This window comes from Felis catus, chromosome B3, assembly GCF_018350175.1.
Source record: "Felis catus isolate Fca126 chromosome B3, F.catus_Fca126_mat1.0, whole genome shotgun sequence".
Taxonomy (NCBI): Eukaryota; Metazoa; Chordata; class Mammalia; order Carnivora; family Felidae; genus Felis; species Felis catus.
In genome coordinates, this window is record NC_058373.1 from 138,853,672 (window position 1) to 138,866,521 (window position 12,850).

The following is a 12,850-nucleotide window of genomic DNA, read 5'->3' on the forward strand; positions in this document are numbered from 1 at the left end:
GATGAGTTCTCAGGGGAAAGGGGGCTAATGCGAAGTCCGTGTTCACCAAAAGTGCTGCTATAAAAGTCTCAAGGATGTTCATGAGTCGGGTGCCTTCAGGATTCATCATGGTCAGTGGGAAATGGGAATTCACCATGTGAACATGCCTTACAGTTTGTTATTGGCTTCACGGTCAATGCTGTGCCCTCAAACCAGCACACCTCCGCTACCATAAGTCACCACTCTTGCCCCAGCGTTGTCCCTTTACTGGGGCTTTAAGGGACAAGGGAGGTCCCTGGGTGGGGGTAGCAGGGGCTTTGTATCTGCCTCTCTGAAGTGCTCTAAAGAGTCTCACTGCCTAAAATGCTTTTTATGTAACTTTTTGACTCTGGAATATCTGGATTAAGCAGGGAATTTAAATGTGAAAGACAAACCTTTGAAAAGTACAAGGCCAAGGTTAAAATTCTCCAGGGAGCGTTTTTCCTTCCAAAGCCGTGGCTAGGCTGGACATGATTCTTTCTCGCCGTCTTCTGTCGCAGGGAGGACTTCCTTCTAAGGTCACCCTTTTGTTGTGAATGCACCCTTCATACTGTGGCCCAACTCTCTGCTCTCCCCACTCTTGTTTTCACTTCTGGTTGTTTTTTTTTTTTTTAAGTGTTTATTTATTTATTTTGAGAGAGACAGAGAGAGCACGTGCACACATGAGCAGAGGAGGCAGAGAGGGAGAGAGAGAATCCCAAGCAGGCTCCGCACTGTCAGCTCAGAGCCCCAGGAGGGGCTTGAACCCACAAACTGTGAGACCACGACCTGAGCTGACATCAAGAGTCGGACACTCAGCCCACTGAGTCACTTCGGTTTTTGGGTCCTAGCGGGTAGCTCTTATGTCCTTGAGAATTCTGCCTTGTTGGCAGGATACGAGTGGCATCTTATTCGGCATTTTTTGGTATTTGCGCTCGGAGGCTTTAGATTTTTTAATCCACCACCTGGAGCAGAAAAGACTCATTTTCCCGACAGAGTTTCCGGACCCAGTTCCAACGTGTGTGCGCGCACACCCTGGGAGGGGTTTTCCACGAGGCAAAGACAGTCTCGGCACCAGCTGGGTGTCCTACATTTCAACTCAGTTCTGACACTGTCTTCCTGGAGGTGACGTCAGATCCCGCTAGGGCTCAGCCCTGCAAGCCTGCCCCCTGCCTCTTCAGACACCAGTTGTGTTGTGGGGTCGTCGAGCGCAACGGTCAAGAAAGAATTCTTGAGACGGTGTATGTAACGACTTAGTAAGTTTATTTAAGTAGCATGGGGACAGGACCCGTGGGCAGAAAGGGTTGCACTCTTTCTGTACGAAGCTGGTGGTTGTATGCTGAGTGCTCAAGGGGGTAGGGACGTGCAAGAAGTATGAGATCAGAAATGCTGCTTTGAATTTCTACTGGTGAAACTACTTTCACGAGATTTCTCTGGTGCGTATCATTCAGTTCAATATTAACTGTCAGTGAAATACACGGGCCGTCATGAGACCCTAGAAGAATGTAGCAACCCGTATGTATTTGATCCTTATCAAAACTATGCAGGCTATAAGTCAGCCTTCTGAGCTAAAGGTGAACATTTTTCTTCTTCTACCCTCTTCAGTTGCAAGCCCAAGTTGTCACCTGTGCTTCTGACCAACCCATATGGGTTGGAGGTTCCAATGACCCCACTCACCTCCCCCACCTTAGGTTTGAATAGTTTGCTAGAGTGGCTCACAGAATTCAGAGAAACATTTTACATACTAGATTACCAGTTTGCTATAATAAAAGAATATAACTCAGGGGCACCTGGGTGGCTCAGTCGGTTAAATGCCCAACTCTGGATTTAGGCTCAGGTCACTATCCTACGGTTCATGAATTCGAGCCCCATGTTGGACTCTGTGCTGACAACGCAGAGCTTGCTTGAGATTCTCTCTCTCCCTCTCTCTCTGCCCCTCCCCTGTTCACTCTCTTGCCCTCTCTCGCTCTCTCTTTCTTTCTCAAAAATAAATAAATACACTTTTAAGAATATAACTCCAGAAGAGCCCGATGGAAGAGATCCACAGGGCAAGGGATAGGGAAAGTCATGGAGTTTCCCTACTCTTCCCGAGTCTGCACACATTTCACCAATCTAGAAGCTATCCAAGCCTCCTTTTGGGCTTTTATGGAGACTTCATCATGTTTGAGTAAATCGGTGGCCATTGGTGACTGAACTCCTCTCCACCCCTCACCCCCTCCCCCTCCCTGGAGGTGGTACAGGAGTTGGAAGTTCTGACCTTCTGGTCACAAGCTTGGCGCTTCAGGCAATCAACCCATATCTCCAGATTGGGTCCAAAAGTCACCTGATTGACATAACAAAAGACACCTTGATCACTCTATTGCTTAGGACATTCCTGTAGTTGTAGGAACTCAGTGCCAGATATGGAGATGAAAACCGAATATAAGTATCTTGTTATGAATCACAAGATCACATGTTGTAGTGTGGCCCGTTCCTAGAAACTCCGTATGTGTGTCCGCCTCCCCTACTGGGTAAGTAAAGATCGTCATGGAAGGACCCATTTTTATATCTCCCTTCTTCTGTAGGTGCCAGTATAGTGCATGGAGGTGTTAAGGTGTCACACATAATCGTCTCTGGCTTTTAGTTAATTAAAAGTCCCAGGGACGCCTGGGTGGCTCAGTCGGTTAAGCGTCCGACTTCGGCTCAGGTCACGATCTCGCGGTCCACGAGTTCGAGCCCCGCGTCGGGCTCTGGGCTGATGGCTCAGAGCCTGGAGCCTGCTTCCGATTCTGTGTCTCCCTGTCTCTCTGCCCCTCCCCCGTTCATGCTCTGTCTCTCTCTGTCTCAAAAATAAATAAACGTTAAAAAAAAAAAAAAAAGTCCCAGAGCGCCTGGGTGGCTCAGTCGGTTAAGCACCTGATTCTTGTTTTGGCTCAGGTCATGATCTCCTAGTTCGTGAGGCTCTGTGCTGACAGTGTGGAGCCTGCTTGGGATTCTCTATCTCTGTCTCTATCTCTGTCTCTGTCTCTCTCTCTCTCTCTTTGCTCCTCCCCTGCTCACGCTCGATCTCTCTCTTTCTCAAAATAAATAAATAAACTTAAAAAAAGTACCAAACCAATTTTAATAGTGGTCAGAAGAATTCATATAGTACTCATTCTAGCCACAAAAATAATCTGGTTTGGTATGATTAATAATATTACATTTAGCTTTTCTCCTGTACCTTATCTAATAGGTCAAAAAATTCGCGACTTACGTGGTTGCTGCTGGACTTCAGTATGGAGTGGAAGGAGGCATCTTACATTATTTTTTCAAGGTATGAGTTTTCAGTGACTGAAGGTTTTTTCTTAAAGCATTTTACCGTAAGGTTATACAATTTGAAGATTTTTTTTCTATTTTCCTTTCCTGTTACTAACAATTTGTATTTACCACACTCTCGGCATAGTAAGGGAACAAGATGGATCTCCTTTCATTCATGAGACAAACGCCGATGCCTCCCACGGGCCGGAAACCATTGTAGATTCGGGGAATCCGCGGCCGTAATAAAACCCCTGCGTTTGTGGGGCTTGGATTCCGGTGGGGCAGAGGAGGAGAGTAGTAGACAAGGGCCAAATTAGCCGGTACACGTTGAGTATTTCAGCTGTTGAAAAACAAAACGGAAAGCAACAAAGCAGAGAAAGGTAGAAAGAGAGCCGGGGGTAGGGCTAGGAGGTTGTATCTTGGATATGATGGTCGGGGAAAGCGTTTCTCAGGAGGGGACATGTGAGCAGGAAGTGGAAAGGGAGGTGGCTCCTTCGCTTTCTGGGGGAAAGGCAGCGGGACCTGTAAGCACGAAGACTGGAGGCAGCAACGTGTGGGCTGGGCTAAGGGACAGCAAAAAGCTGCGTGGGGCCGAAGTGTGGGACAGTGGTAGGTGATGATGTCCATTTGTAGTCTCTCCTTATCGGTTCTCAGCTACCCCTCACCCACCTGACCACTGAATGTTGGCTTTCTCAGGTTCCTGCCCCAGACCCTCTGGTCTTCTCTGTCTACACTCTTTCCCTGGGTGGGTCTGTCCATTCCCGTGACTGGGGCCAATGACTCTCAAACATAAGTTTCTCCAGCAGGGCTCTCTCCTTAGTCCTAGCTCTGTACATCTGGCTGCCTATTTATTCGACACCTCACTTCGGATGGTTCACAAACCCAAACTCCACCTACGGTCACCCCCAAACCTGCCGTTCCTCTAGGACCTCATCTCCGAAAATGGGACCTTCTTCCACCCAGCCGCAGCAACCACAACCCAACCCCTCCCTCCTTCTCATCCATCACGAAACCCCCCAGTACTGTAGAGCCAACCTCCCCAGTATCTCCCTTCTCCCCAACCGCGCTCCCCCAGTCCTCCACCCACGGGCTGGGGAGGGCAGACATCTCTTGTCTGCACAACTGTCCTGACCTCCACCTTCCCGTTTCAACTCTTAATCCCCATCATTCTTTCTAGTGGCAACAAAAGCAAATCTGATGTCAATTCTTGGTGGTTTACTGCTTCAAATTCAACGGTCTACTGCTTAAAGTTCTTCAGTGGTTTTGCAGAGTCCAAAATATCTTACAAGATCCAGTGGTTTGCTGTGGCCCCCACGCCTACCTCTTTGACTGTTTAAAAGTCACTTAAGGGGCTCCTGGGTGGCTCAGTCGGTTAAGTGTCCGACTCTCAATTTCAGCTCAGGTCATGATCTCGGGGTCGTGAGATTGAGGCCCGCATTGGGCTCTGCAATGACAGCTCGGAGCCTGCTTTGGATTCTGTCTCTCCCTCTCTCTGTCCTTCCCCTGCTCTTTTGCTCATGTGCTCTCTCTCTTTCAAAATAAATAGACTTTAAAAAAATAAAAGCAATTTAAAATAATCTAGTACCTGACAGCTGAACAATACCCAGACTGTCTATTTACTGAAATACCTAATGCAGGGAAAAGACAAGGACTTGGACCCTGAAGACCAGGGTTCAAATCCAGGCTCCCCAACTCATCAGAAATGTAGCCTCCTGCAGAATACTTTATCAACTAAGCATTTCATCTATGAACTGATACTAATTATCCCTGGCCCTGTGGGAGGAATTTTAGACTTGAATTCACATTTTTTGGTAAGAGTGGAAGGTGTCACGCATATGAAAACGTTTCCTTTCTGTATAGACGCCATGCAGATGACTCCTGAAGAGAGCCAGGAAAGATAGATTTCTTGTAAAGTATTTCAGCCCTGAGGTTACACTATTTCTCTTAATAGGACTCGATCAGCAACTAAATCCCATCAGAACTGGTTTTCAGGGGCGCCTGGGTGGCTCAGTATGTTGAGCCTGAGCATCCAGCTTCGGCTCAGGTTATGATCACACAGCTTGTGACTTCGAGCCCCCATCAGGCTCCGTGCTGACAGCTCAGAGCCTGGAGCCTGCTGCTTCGGATTCTGTGTCTCCCTGTCTCTCTGCCCTTCCCCTGCTCTCTCACTCTCTCTCTCTCTCTCAAAAATAAATAAACATTAAAACAATTTTTTTAATAAAAAAAAGAAAGAACTGATTTTCAAAACATCCCCTTAGGCGATGACTTCATCAGATAATGGGTCTTTCGGATGCCCCTGACTATGGCTGTGTGTGTGAGCCATAATAGTTATGTATAACCAGGGAAAATACGCTTTTGCTTTTCTTTTAGATGGCTTGGTTGGGTGAGGTCCCTGCGTTGCCAGTGTTTGGAGATGGAACAAATGTAATCCCAACAATCCATGTTCTTGATCTAGCAGGGTGAGTATCGTCCTAGAGATACGACTTCCCTAGAAGTAATTGACTAACGTGCTGGTGTTGGAGTGAGCCTGGAGTGAGCACTTACACACACCAAGACCCTCACGTGTGTTATTGTATTTATTCTTGGCAACAACCCTATGCAGAAGGTGTGGTTATTATCTCCAGTTTGCATCTGGTGGAATAGGGTCCACCATCTAAAAGTGCTCTACTTTGGGGGCACCTGGGTGGCTCAGTCGGTTAAGCGTCCGACTTCGGCTCAGGACATGATCTCGTGGTCCGTGAGTTCGAGCCCTGCGTCGGGCTCTGTGCTGACAGCTCAGAGCCTGGAGCCTGTTTTGGATTCTGTGTCTCCCTCTCTCTCTCTGACCCTCCCCCATCATGGGGGGGAGAACAGAGGGGATTAAGAACAGAGCTCTGTCTCTCTCCGTCTCAAAAATAAATAAACGTAAAAAAAAAAAATTTAAAGTGCTGCACTTTGGATGACAAGTTCAAGGTCATCTTTTAGACTGTTCTCCCACAGAACAGCATGCCTTCCAATTCAGGAAAAGATAAGACTGTGTTATGTGCATTCTGGGGACCTACTCTCTTGTTCCTCTGTCTCAGGTGAGAGTGTTGTGTCCAGCCTACCAACTTAATTAAGTTCCAGAAATCAGATCACAAATTCTAAACCTGAAGCAGGTGTTTTTGGCAACTGTAGGCCACTTGAGCACACGTGTTTCACACTCACACTGTGTCCCAGGCTAGGCTCCAGACATGTCTGGAGAGCCTTCCTCTTTGCAGACCCTGACTTGGACACTGGGGTCAGAGGGAGGGTTCACTGTATTTATGGTTTATCACTTCTACATTTTAGGTTCCGGGGGCTTTATTCTACTGCCCTGTTGCACCCCCCTCCACCCACCCTCCCACCCACCCCCCGCCAGGAGTGAGCAGTTTCAGCCCTTCCCTGAGACTCTGGCTTCTAGATTCCAGTGGTCATTTAGGCAATTAGTCATAATCCCGGGTGGGTTTACAAATTTACTGGGAAACCATGAAGCTTAGATTTTAAGACCCCCACCACTATGTGGGTCTCTTCCAAGGTCCTAAATTTAAGTTTTATTATTTTTCTTAAAGAAGCGTCCTCCAAATTATATAAACTCCAGACTGCATGCAAAACCTAGATCTATTCTAGACAACATGTAACACTGGACATGGAAACGCTGAAACGTACCCTTCTTTCCAGCGGACACTTTACATTATTACATTATTAGGTTTTAAAGATGTGAAAGAATCCTTTACATTATGAACACAAAATACCGGAGCGCCTGGGTGGCCCAGTCAGTTGAGTGCCCGACTCTTGATTTCGGCTCAGGTTATGATCCCAGGGTCGTGAGATTGAGCCCTGAGTCAGGTTCTGCGCTAAGCGTGGACCCTGCTTCAGACTCTGTGTCTCCCTCTCTCTCTGCCCCTCCCCTGCTTGCACTCTGTCTCTCTCAAAAACAAATAGACATTAAAAAATAATAAGATGGGGGTGCCTGGGTGGCTCAGTCGGTTAAGCGTCTGACTTTGGCTCAGGTCATGATATCACGGTTCGTGAGTTCAAGCCCCGCATCAGGCTCTGTGCTGATGGCTCAGAACCTGGAGCCTGTTTCCGGTTCTGTGTCTCCCTTTCTCTCTCTGACCCTCCCCTGTTCATGCTCTGTCTCTCTCTGTCTCAAAAATAAATAAACGTTAAAAAACAAAAAAAAAAAAAAAAGAAAAAAAAAAGAAAAAATAATAAGATGGGGATAGCAACGGTACCCGCCTGGTAGACTTGTGAGAAGTCAGGGAGGGAACACCCAGAAAGCCCACGGCACAGCCTTCGCCCAGAGGCGGGCCCTTGGATGTTGGCAATCGTGACTGACCCAGGGCAGGAACTCTTAGCCCCTGACCTGCCTCTTAGCGCCATGCAGTTCCCCAAAGACAGCCACGGCTTCTCTGAATCTGTGTCTGACTTTGTGAAACCCCCTCTCCGGAGCACTTGAGAGACTCCCAGGAGCCCCTGGGTGAGCAGACTTCACAAACTGAAGTCCTGCCAGTCGTCAGGTGCCCTTTGTTGCGCACTGGGAGAGTCTGGAGGCAGACGGATGGCCCCTCAACTCCTGGCCTTTCTACTTTCCCAGCGGTTCTTCAGCCCCGGGAGTGTCACTGGACTTTACCCGCTTCCCCGTCCGTAGAGACTGCCATCCCTCCCTCCCACCGCCCCCAGCCGACCACATTAGCCATGGAGGGAGATGCTGGCTGGCCCATGGCGGCGGTGGTCGGTGAACCCTACTTGACCACATCTCTTTTGCTTCCTCCCCTCTGGCGATGGCTTCTCCTGGTGGGCGGCAGAGTGATTCAAAACATAATAGACCACGTGCCAAAGCTTCACTACCTGGTTGCTGTGGACGAGTCCATTCACACCCTGGAAGACTTGGTCAAGGTACAGCTGTTTCATCCCATATTTGACGGCATTTCTTAAATTGTCTCACCCCCTGACGTATAGCCATGGAATCGGGTGCGCCGGCAAGACTGGGGCTCCCCAAACGGAAGAGCCTCAAAACCAGAGTCACTATCTGCATTTGCTGTGTGTGTGCTGGGAAATTTACCATCAAGATGGCCTCTCTCCAGTCTGCACGGAAGAAAGTAGGAGAGGCCACTGTGGGGACAAGACACACACGAATCACACACAGGGTCACTAAAATGTTTCTGGGGACACTTGCCCCAAAGTACTGACACGGTCGGGTTCCTCAAACCTACTGGCAGCTTCCAGAGGCCCTGGGTCTGGGGCGGGCAGGGGTTCCCCTCTCCAAGCCAGGCCGCTTGTCAACCTAGAGCCCAGCTAGCACAGTGAGTGTGGCCTTCCTCCAACCACCCCCTGCTCATCTTTAACATTCAGCTCAGATCTCCTCCTCTGCACCCTCCCTGCCTCCTTCCCACCTCCCCCAACTGGCCAGGCACCTCTTTTCCCAGCATCCCCTCCTCCAACTGCAGACTTCCCACATAATCTTCTGTGTACATGTTTGCCACCCCCCCCCCCGCCCCCTGCCGCCCACAGACTGAGAGCCCCTTGAGAGCAGGGATCCGGCCTTACTCACCTCTGTCTCCAGTCCCTGGCCTGTAGTGGTGAACGTTGAATACTTAAAAATTTGTTAACAAATGAATCAATGAATACCCTCAGTGCGCTCCCCTCTGCTTTGCAAAAAAAAAAAATATATATATATACACACACACACACACACACACACACACACACGTATACATATATATTCACTTATGTTTACATTCATTTGAGAAATTTTATATCAAAATCTTACAGGCAAGCCAAATAATATCCCTGTTTTTCTCTAACAGTGCATCAGTAAAAATACTGGCCCTGGGAAAATCCAGAGACTCCCCAAAGAAAATGCTTTTCTAACCAAGGACTTAACAGTAAGTACTGAAGAGAGTCTTTTCCAACTTTTTTTTATTTTTTATTTTTGGAACAGAGAGAGACAGAGCATGAACAGGGGAGGGGCAGAGAGAGAGGGAGACACAGAATCGGAAACAGGCTCCAGGCTCCGAGCCATCAGCCCAGAGCCTGACGCGGGGCTCGAACTCACGGACCACGAGATCGTGACCTGGCTGAAGTCGGACGTTTAACCGACTGCGCCACCCAGGCGCCCCAAGAGAGTCTTTTCCAAAATGCATCGGTTCTCGGGGGATTTGGAGTCAGAACGCCTGACTTCCGTTTCCCCTTTGCCCCTCCTGCACAGCCCAACAGTGCACCCCAAAGCAACTTCCCTTTCTCTTCTTTTCCGAAAAACCCTCAGAGGTCCTGGTCAGAAAATGTATTTGAGAAATCTGATCCATAAATGCTTTACAGACGCCGACTGTCTTTTTGCTCTGGTCTCTTTGTGCAATTCACACAGGAACCTGGGATTTCTGATCCCGTCACCACAAAAACCTACACATCCTTAGTCAGCGGTGTGCTCTTGGAGCTTGCTCTAGGATATACTTCGTTTTAGGAATAAATTGCATCAAAACACTACATTCGAGAATGTTTCCGAAGGGGCTGGTATCTCTGGTGGCCTCTGGGGAGCAGAGCTGGGTGGGTGGGGATGGGGGTCAAAGGGAGTGCTTTCCTCTACATTTGTTCTTTCGGATCTCAAGCCATGGGATTGCACTGTTCAAAGAATGGATCCAATTACAATTGGTGCGGGGAAAAAAAAAAGAAACCTTTTCCTGGGGCTTCCAGTATCTCTCTACTTCTTTGAGCTGCTAGACTAAGAGCCAGGATGCTGCCTGTCCCTGAGGGCAGACCCGGGAAGAGTTTAGAAGTGCCACGGAGGGCCACAGAGGGCGCTCTGTCCACACCGAGGGCCACCATTGATTGACATCCAGGTTTTGTGAATGTCATATTTTTCCTGTGATGACAGTGATTTGGGCCTGTTATGACTGTCAAAATGAAAGGCAAAGAAAAGGACAAATCTCTAATATTCCTTTATCCTGTAGCAAGAGTGTCTTGATCATTTACTGGTCAACCTGAGAATGGAAGCCCTTTTTGTGAAGGAGAATTTTAACATTCGATGGCTTGCCCAAACGGGATTTGTGGAAAATATCAGCAATATCCTCAAAGAGTACAAGCAAAGCAGAGGATTATTGGTAACTATAACAATTTCCTGTTCCAACTTCTTTTTTTTTTTTTTAATGTTTATTTGATTTTGAGAAAGAGAGAGAGCATGAACGGGGGAGGGGCAGAGAGAAAGGGAGACACAGAATCGGAAACAGGCTCCAGGCTCCGAGCCATCAGCCCAGAGCCCGACGCGGGGCTCGAACTCACGGACCGTGAGATCGTGACCTGAGCCGAAGTCGGATGCCCAATCGACTGAGCCACCCAGGCGCCCCTCAAGGTAGATATTCTTATCTCCACATTACAGATGAGGAAACTGAGGCTCAGAGACTTTAAGCATTTCTTCAACGTCACACAGCTAGTCAGAGATTCAAACTAGCTAGGATGCAAACTTAGCTAGAATGGCCTAACGGTGGCATCTCCACACCACCCTCCCCGAAATCGGGCGTCCGTAGCCCTTGCCCGGATCCTTGGATTTATGCCAGGGAAGCATCCCAAAGACGATAGTGGGTAATACATGAGAACGTGTTGTGAAAACTGTAGGGTAGCACAGGAGGAGCGGGTGCCATCATACCCATAGTTACCCCTGAGGGTGGGAACACTCCAGAAAAGCAAGAATGGTATCCCCATTGTATCCGAAGAACCACCTTCTCCTGACAAGCATGCCCAGTTAAGAGTACGTAGAAGATGTGCGTCTTAGCGGAAGAAACGACAATCCTGTTAAGCATGTGAGATACGCAGGGCGGCTGTACTCGGAGCCTATCCTGAGGCACCCAAGAACCCAGCTCAAATCGTTAAACTCGTGTCATTCTCTGGGTCAAAGGTAAAACAACGCAGTCAGAGTAGAGGTAGGACAAGATGCCTTGAAGAGATCACATGGTTCCCGATCAGCAAGACTGGACGGAACGGGATAGAGGGACTAAGCGTATCCAACACTTGAACCGTCTAGCCGTCCCTGGGGGCGTTGGTCCGCGTGGCGCAGGAAACTACGGAGGGTAGCCTAGACCGTGGCAGGCCAGTGACATCCCAAAAGGTGGAGTCTTTTTTTTTTTTTTAATTTTTTTTTCAACGTTTATTTATTTTGGGGACAGAGAGAGACAGAGCATGAACGGGGGAGGGGCAGAGAGAGAGGGAGACACAGAATCGGAAACAGGCTCCAGGCTCTGAGCCATCAGCCCAGAGCCTGACGCGGGGCTCAAACTCCCGGACCGCGAGATCGTGACCTGGCTGAAGTCGGACGCTTAACCGACTGTGCCACCCAGGCGCCCCCAAAAGGTGGAGTCTTAAGCCAAAGGCTCCCGTGATTCCAGTCCCTTTCGCAAGGCAAAGTTGTCCCTGCTGCGGACAGGTGCCTCAAGCCCCCGGGACCAGATGCCATGAAGTAGCTCATTCACCTAACTCTTCATGCTTCAAACGCTGCTCATCAACGGCCCTCCGTGCCTCTCTGCTCCGAGGGAGCAAATGCCCCAGACACGTGTACTTGGAGTTCTGAGTTCGGTGGCAGCCATACGTCTCATTATTAAACGAATAAGCTGCCGGTCTGGTTTTTCGCCCGGAGGAGGTGCGCCTTCCCCAGGAGCTCTGCCGCTGGCGGGTGGACAACACGTTAACACGCTCCGTTGACAGCTAGACCTCAGACCCACCCAGGGGAGCAGCCCTGCCCAGCAAGACTCAGCTCCAGTCGCTCCCTGGGACCCCTGCCCCTCCGCCGCCCGCTGTCTTGGTCGCCACCTCCGTCCTAACAGACTTGGCCTTCTTGCCTGTCGAGTGGTCGCATAATATGATGGTATAATAACCGTGGCCAATTTTGTGGCTGCAATTACAAAACCTTTAAGCACACGGACGCTCTGCCGCTGAAAATGCTCCCCATCAGCCTGACTTTGGTTACTAATCGCCTCACAAAACATGAAGCCTCGGTTGCACGAGTGTTGTTTGGACCATTTCGGAAGAAACGACTGCCGCTGATATTTCGACTTCTGTTGCAAATAAACATTTACTCACTGGTTATGAATGTCACACAGCTTCTGTAGCATATTCGAGCAAGTTTCAGCAGCAGAAATTGTAAGGCTTCTTTTTCCCCCCCAAATGAGCATGTTTTTTAAAAACTAGAATAAGTTAACTGTGTTAAAAAGTAAAGGATACTTAGAGACCAAGCCAGTCCAGAGACAGTACTCATGAGGCGATAAACTAAGCACCCATACATTAGACCAAAAATTCTCTTTCTTTGTTGTCTTTTTTAAAAAAAATTTTATTTATTTTGGGAGAGGGAGAGAGAGAGAAGGCCAAGCAGGCCCTGCGTTGTCAGCACAGAGCCCGATGTGGGGCTCGAAGTCACAAACCATGAGACCGTGACCTGAGCTGAAATCAAGAGGCAGACATTTAACCCACTGACCCCCCCCCCCCCGCAGGCGCCCCAGTCTTTGTTGTCTTTAATGAGTAATATGGTAGCCTGTGACGCTCAAGTACTTTGTTCTTTAATAATTTTGAGGTGTTCCTGAGTACATCTTTG

General features: G+C 48.8%; 1 protein-coding gene across 1 annotated transcript in view; it reads left to right on the plus strand.

The window, feature by feature from the left end:
- The window catches only part of AK7 (adenylate kinase 7), a 68,674-nt gene that overhangs the window by 31,748 nt on the left and 24,076 nt on the right, over positions 1 to 12,850 (plus strand). The window contains exons 7-11 of the mRNA XM_045060674.1: positions 3,209 to 3,289; positions 5,644 to 5,732; positions 8,082 to 8,172; positions 9,084 to 9,161; positions 10,224 to 10,373. Of these exons, the coding sequence (XP_044916609.1) occupies positions 3,209 to 3,289; positions 5,644 to 5,732; positions 8,082 to 8,172; positions 9,084 to 9,161; positions 10,224 to 10,373 (489 nt within the window). The remainder of the gene's footprint in view (positions 1 to 3,208; positions 3,290 to 5,643; positions 5,733 to 8,081; positions 8,173 to 9,083; positions 9,162 to 10,223; positions 10,374 to 12,850) is intronic.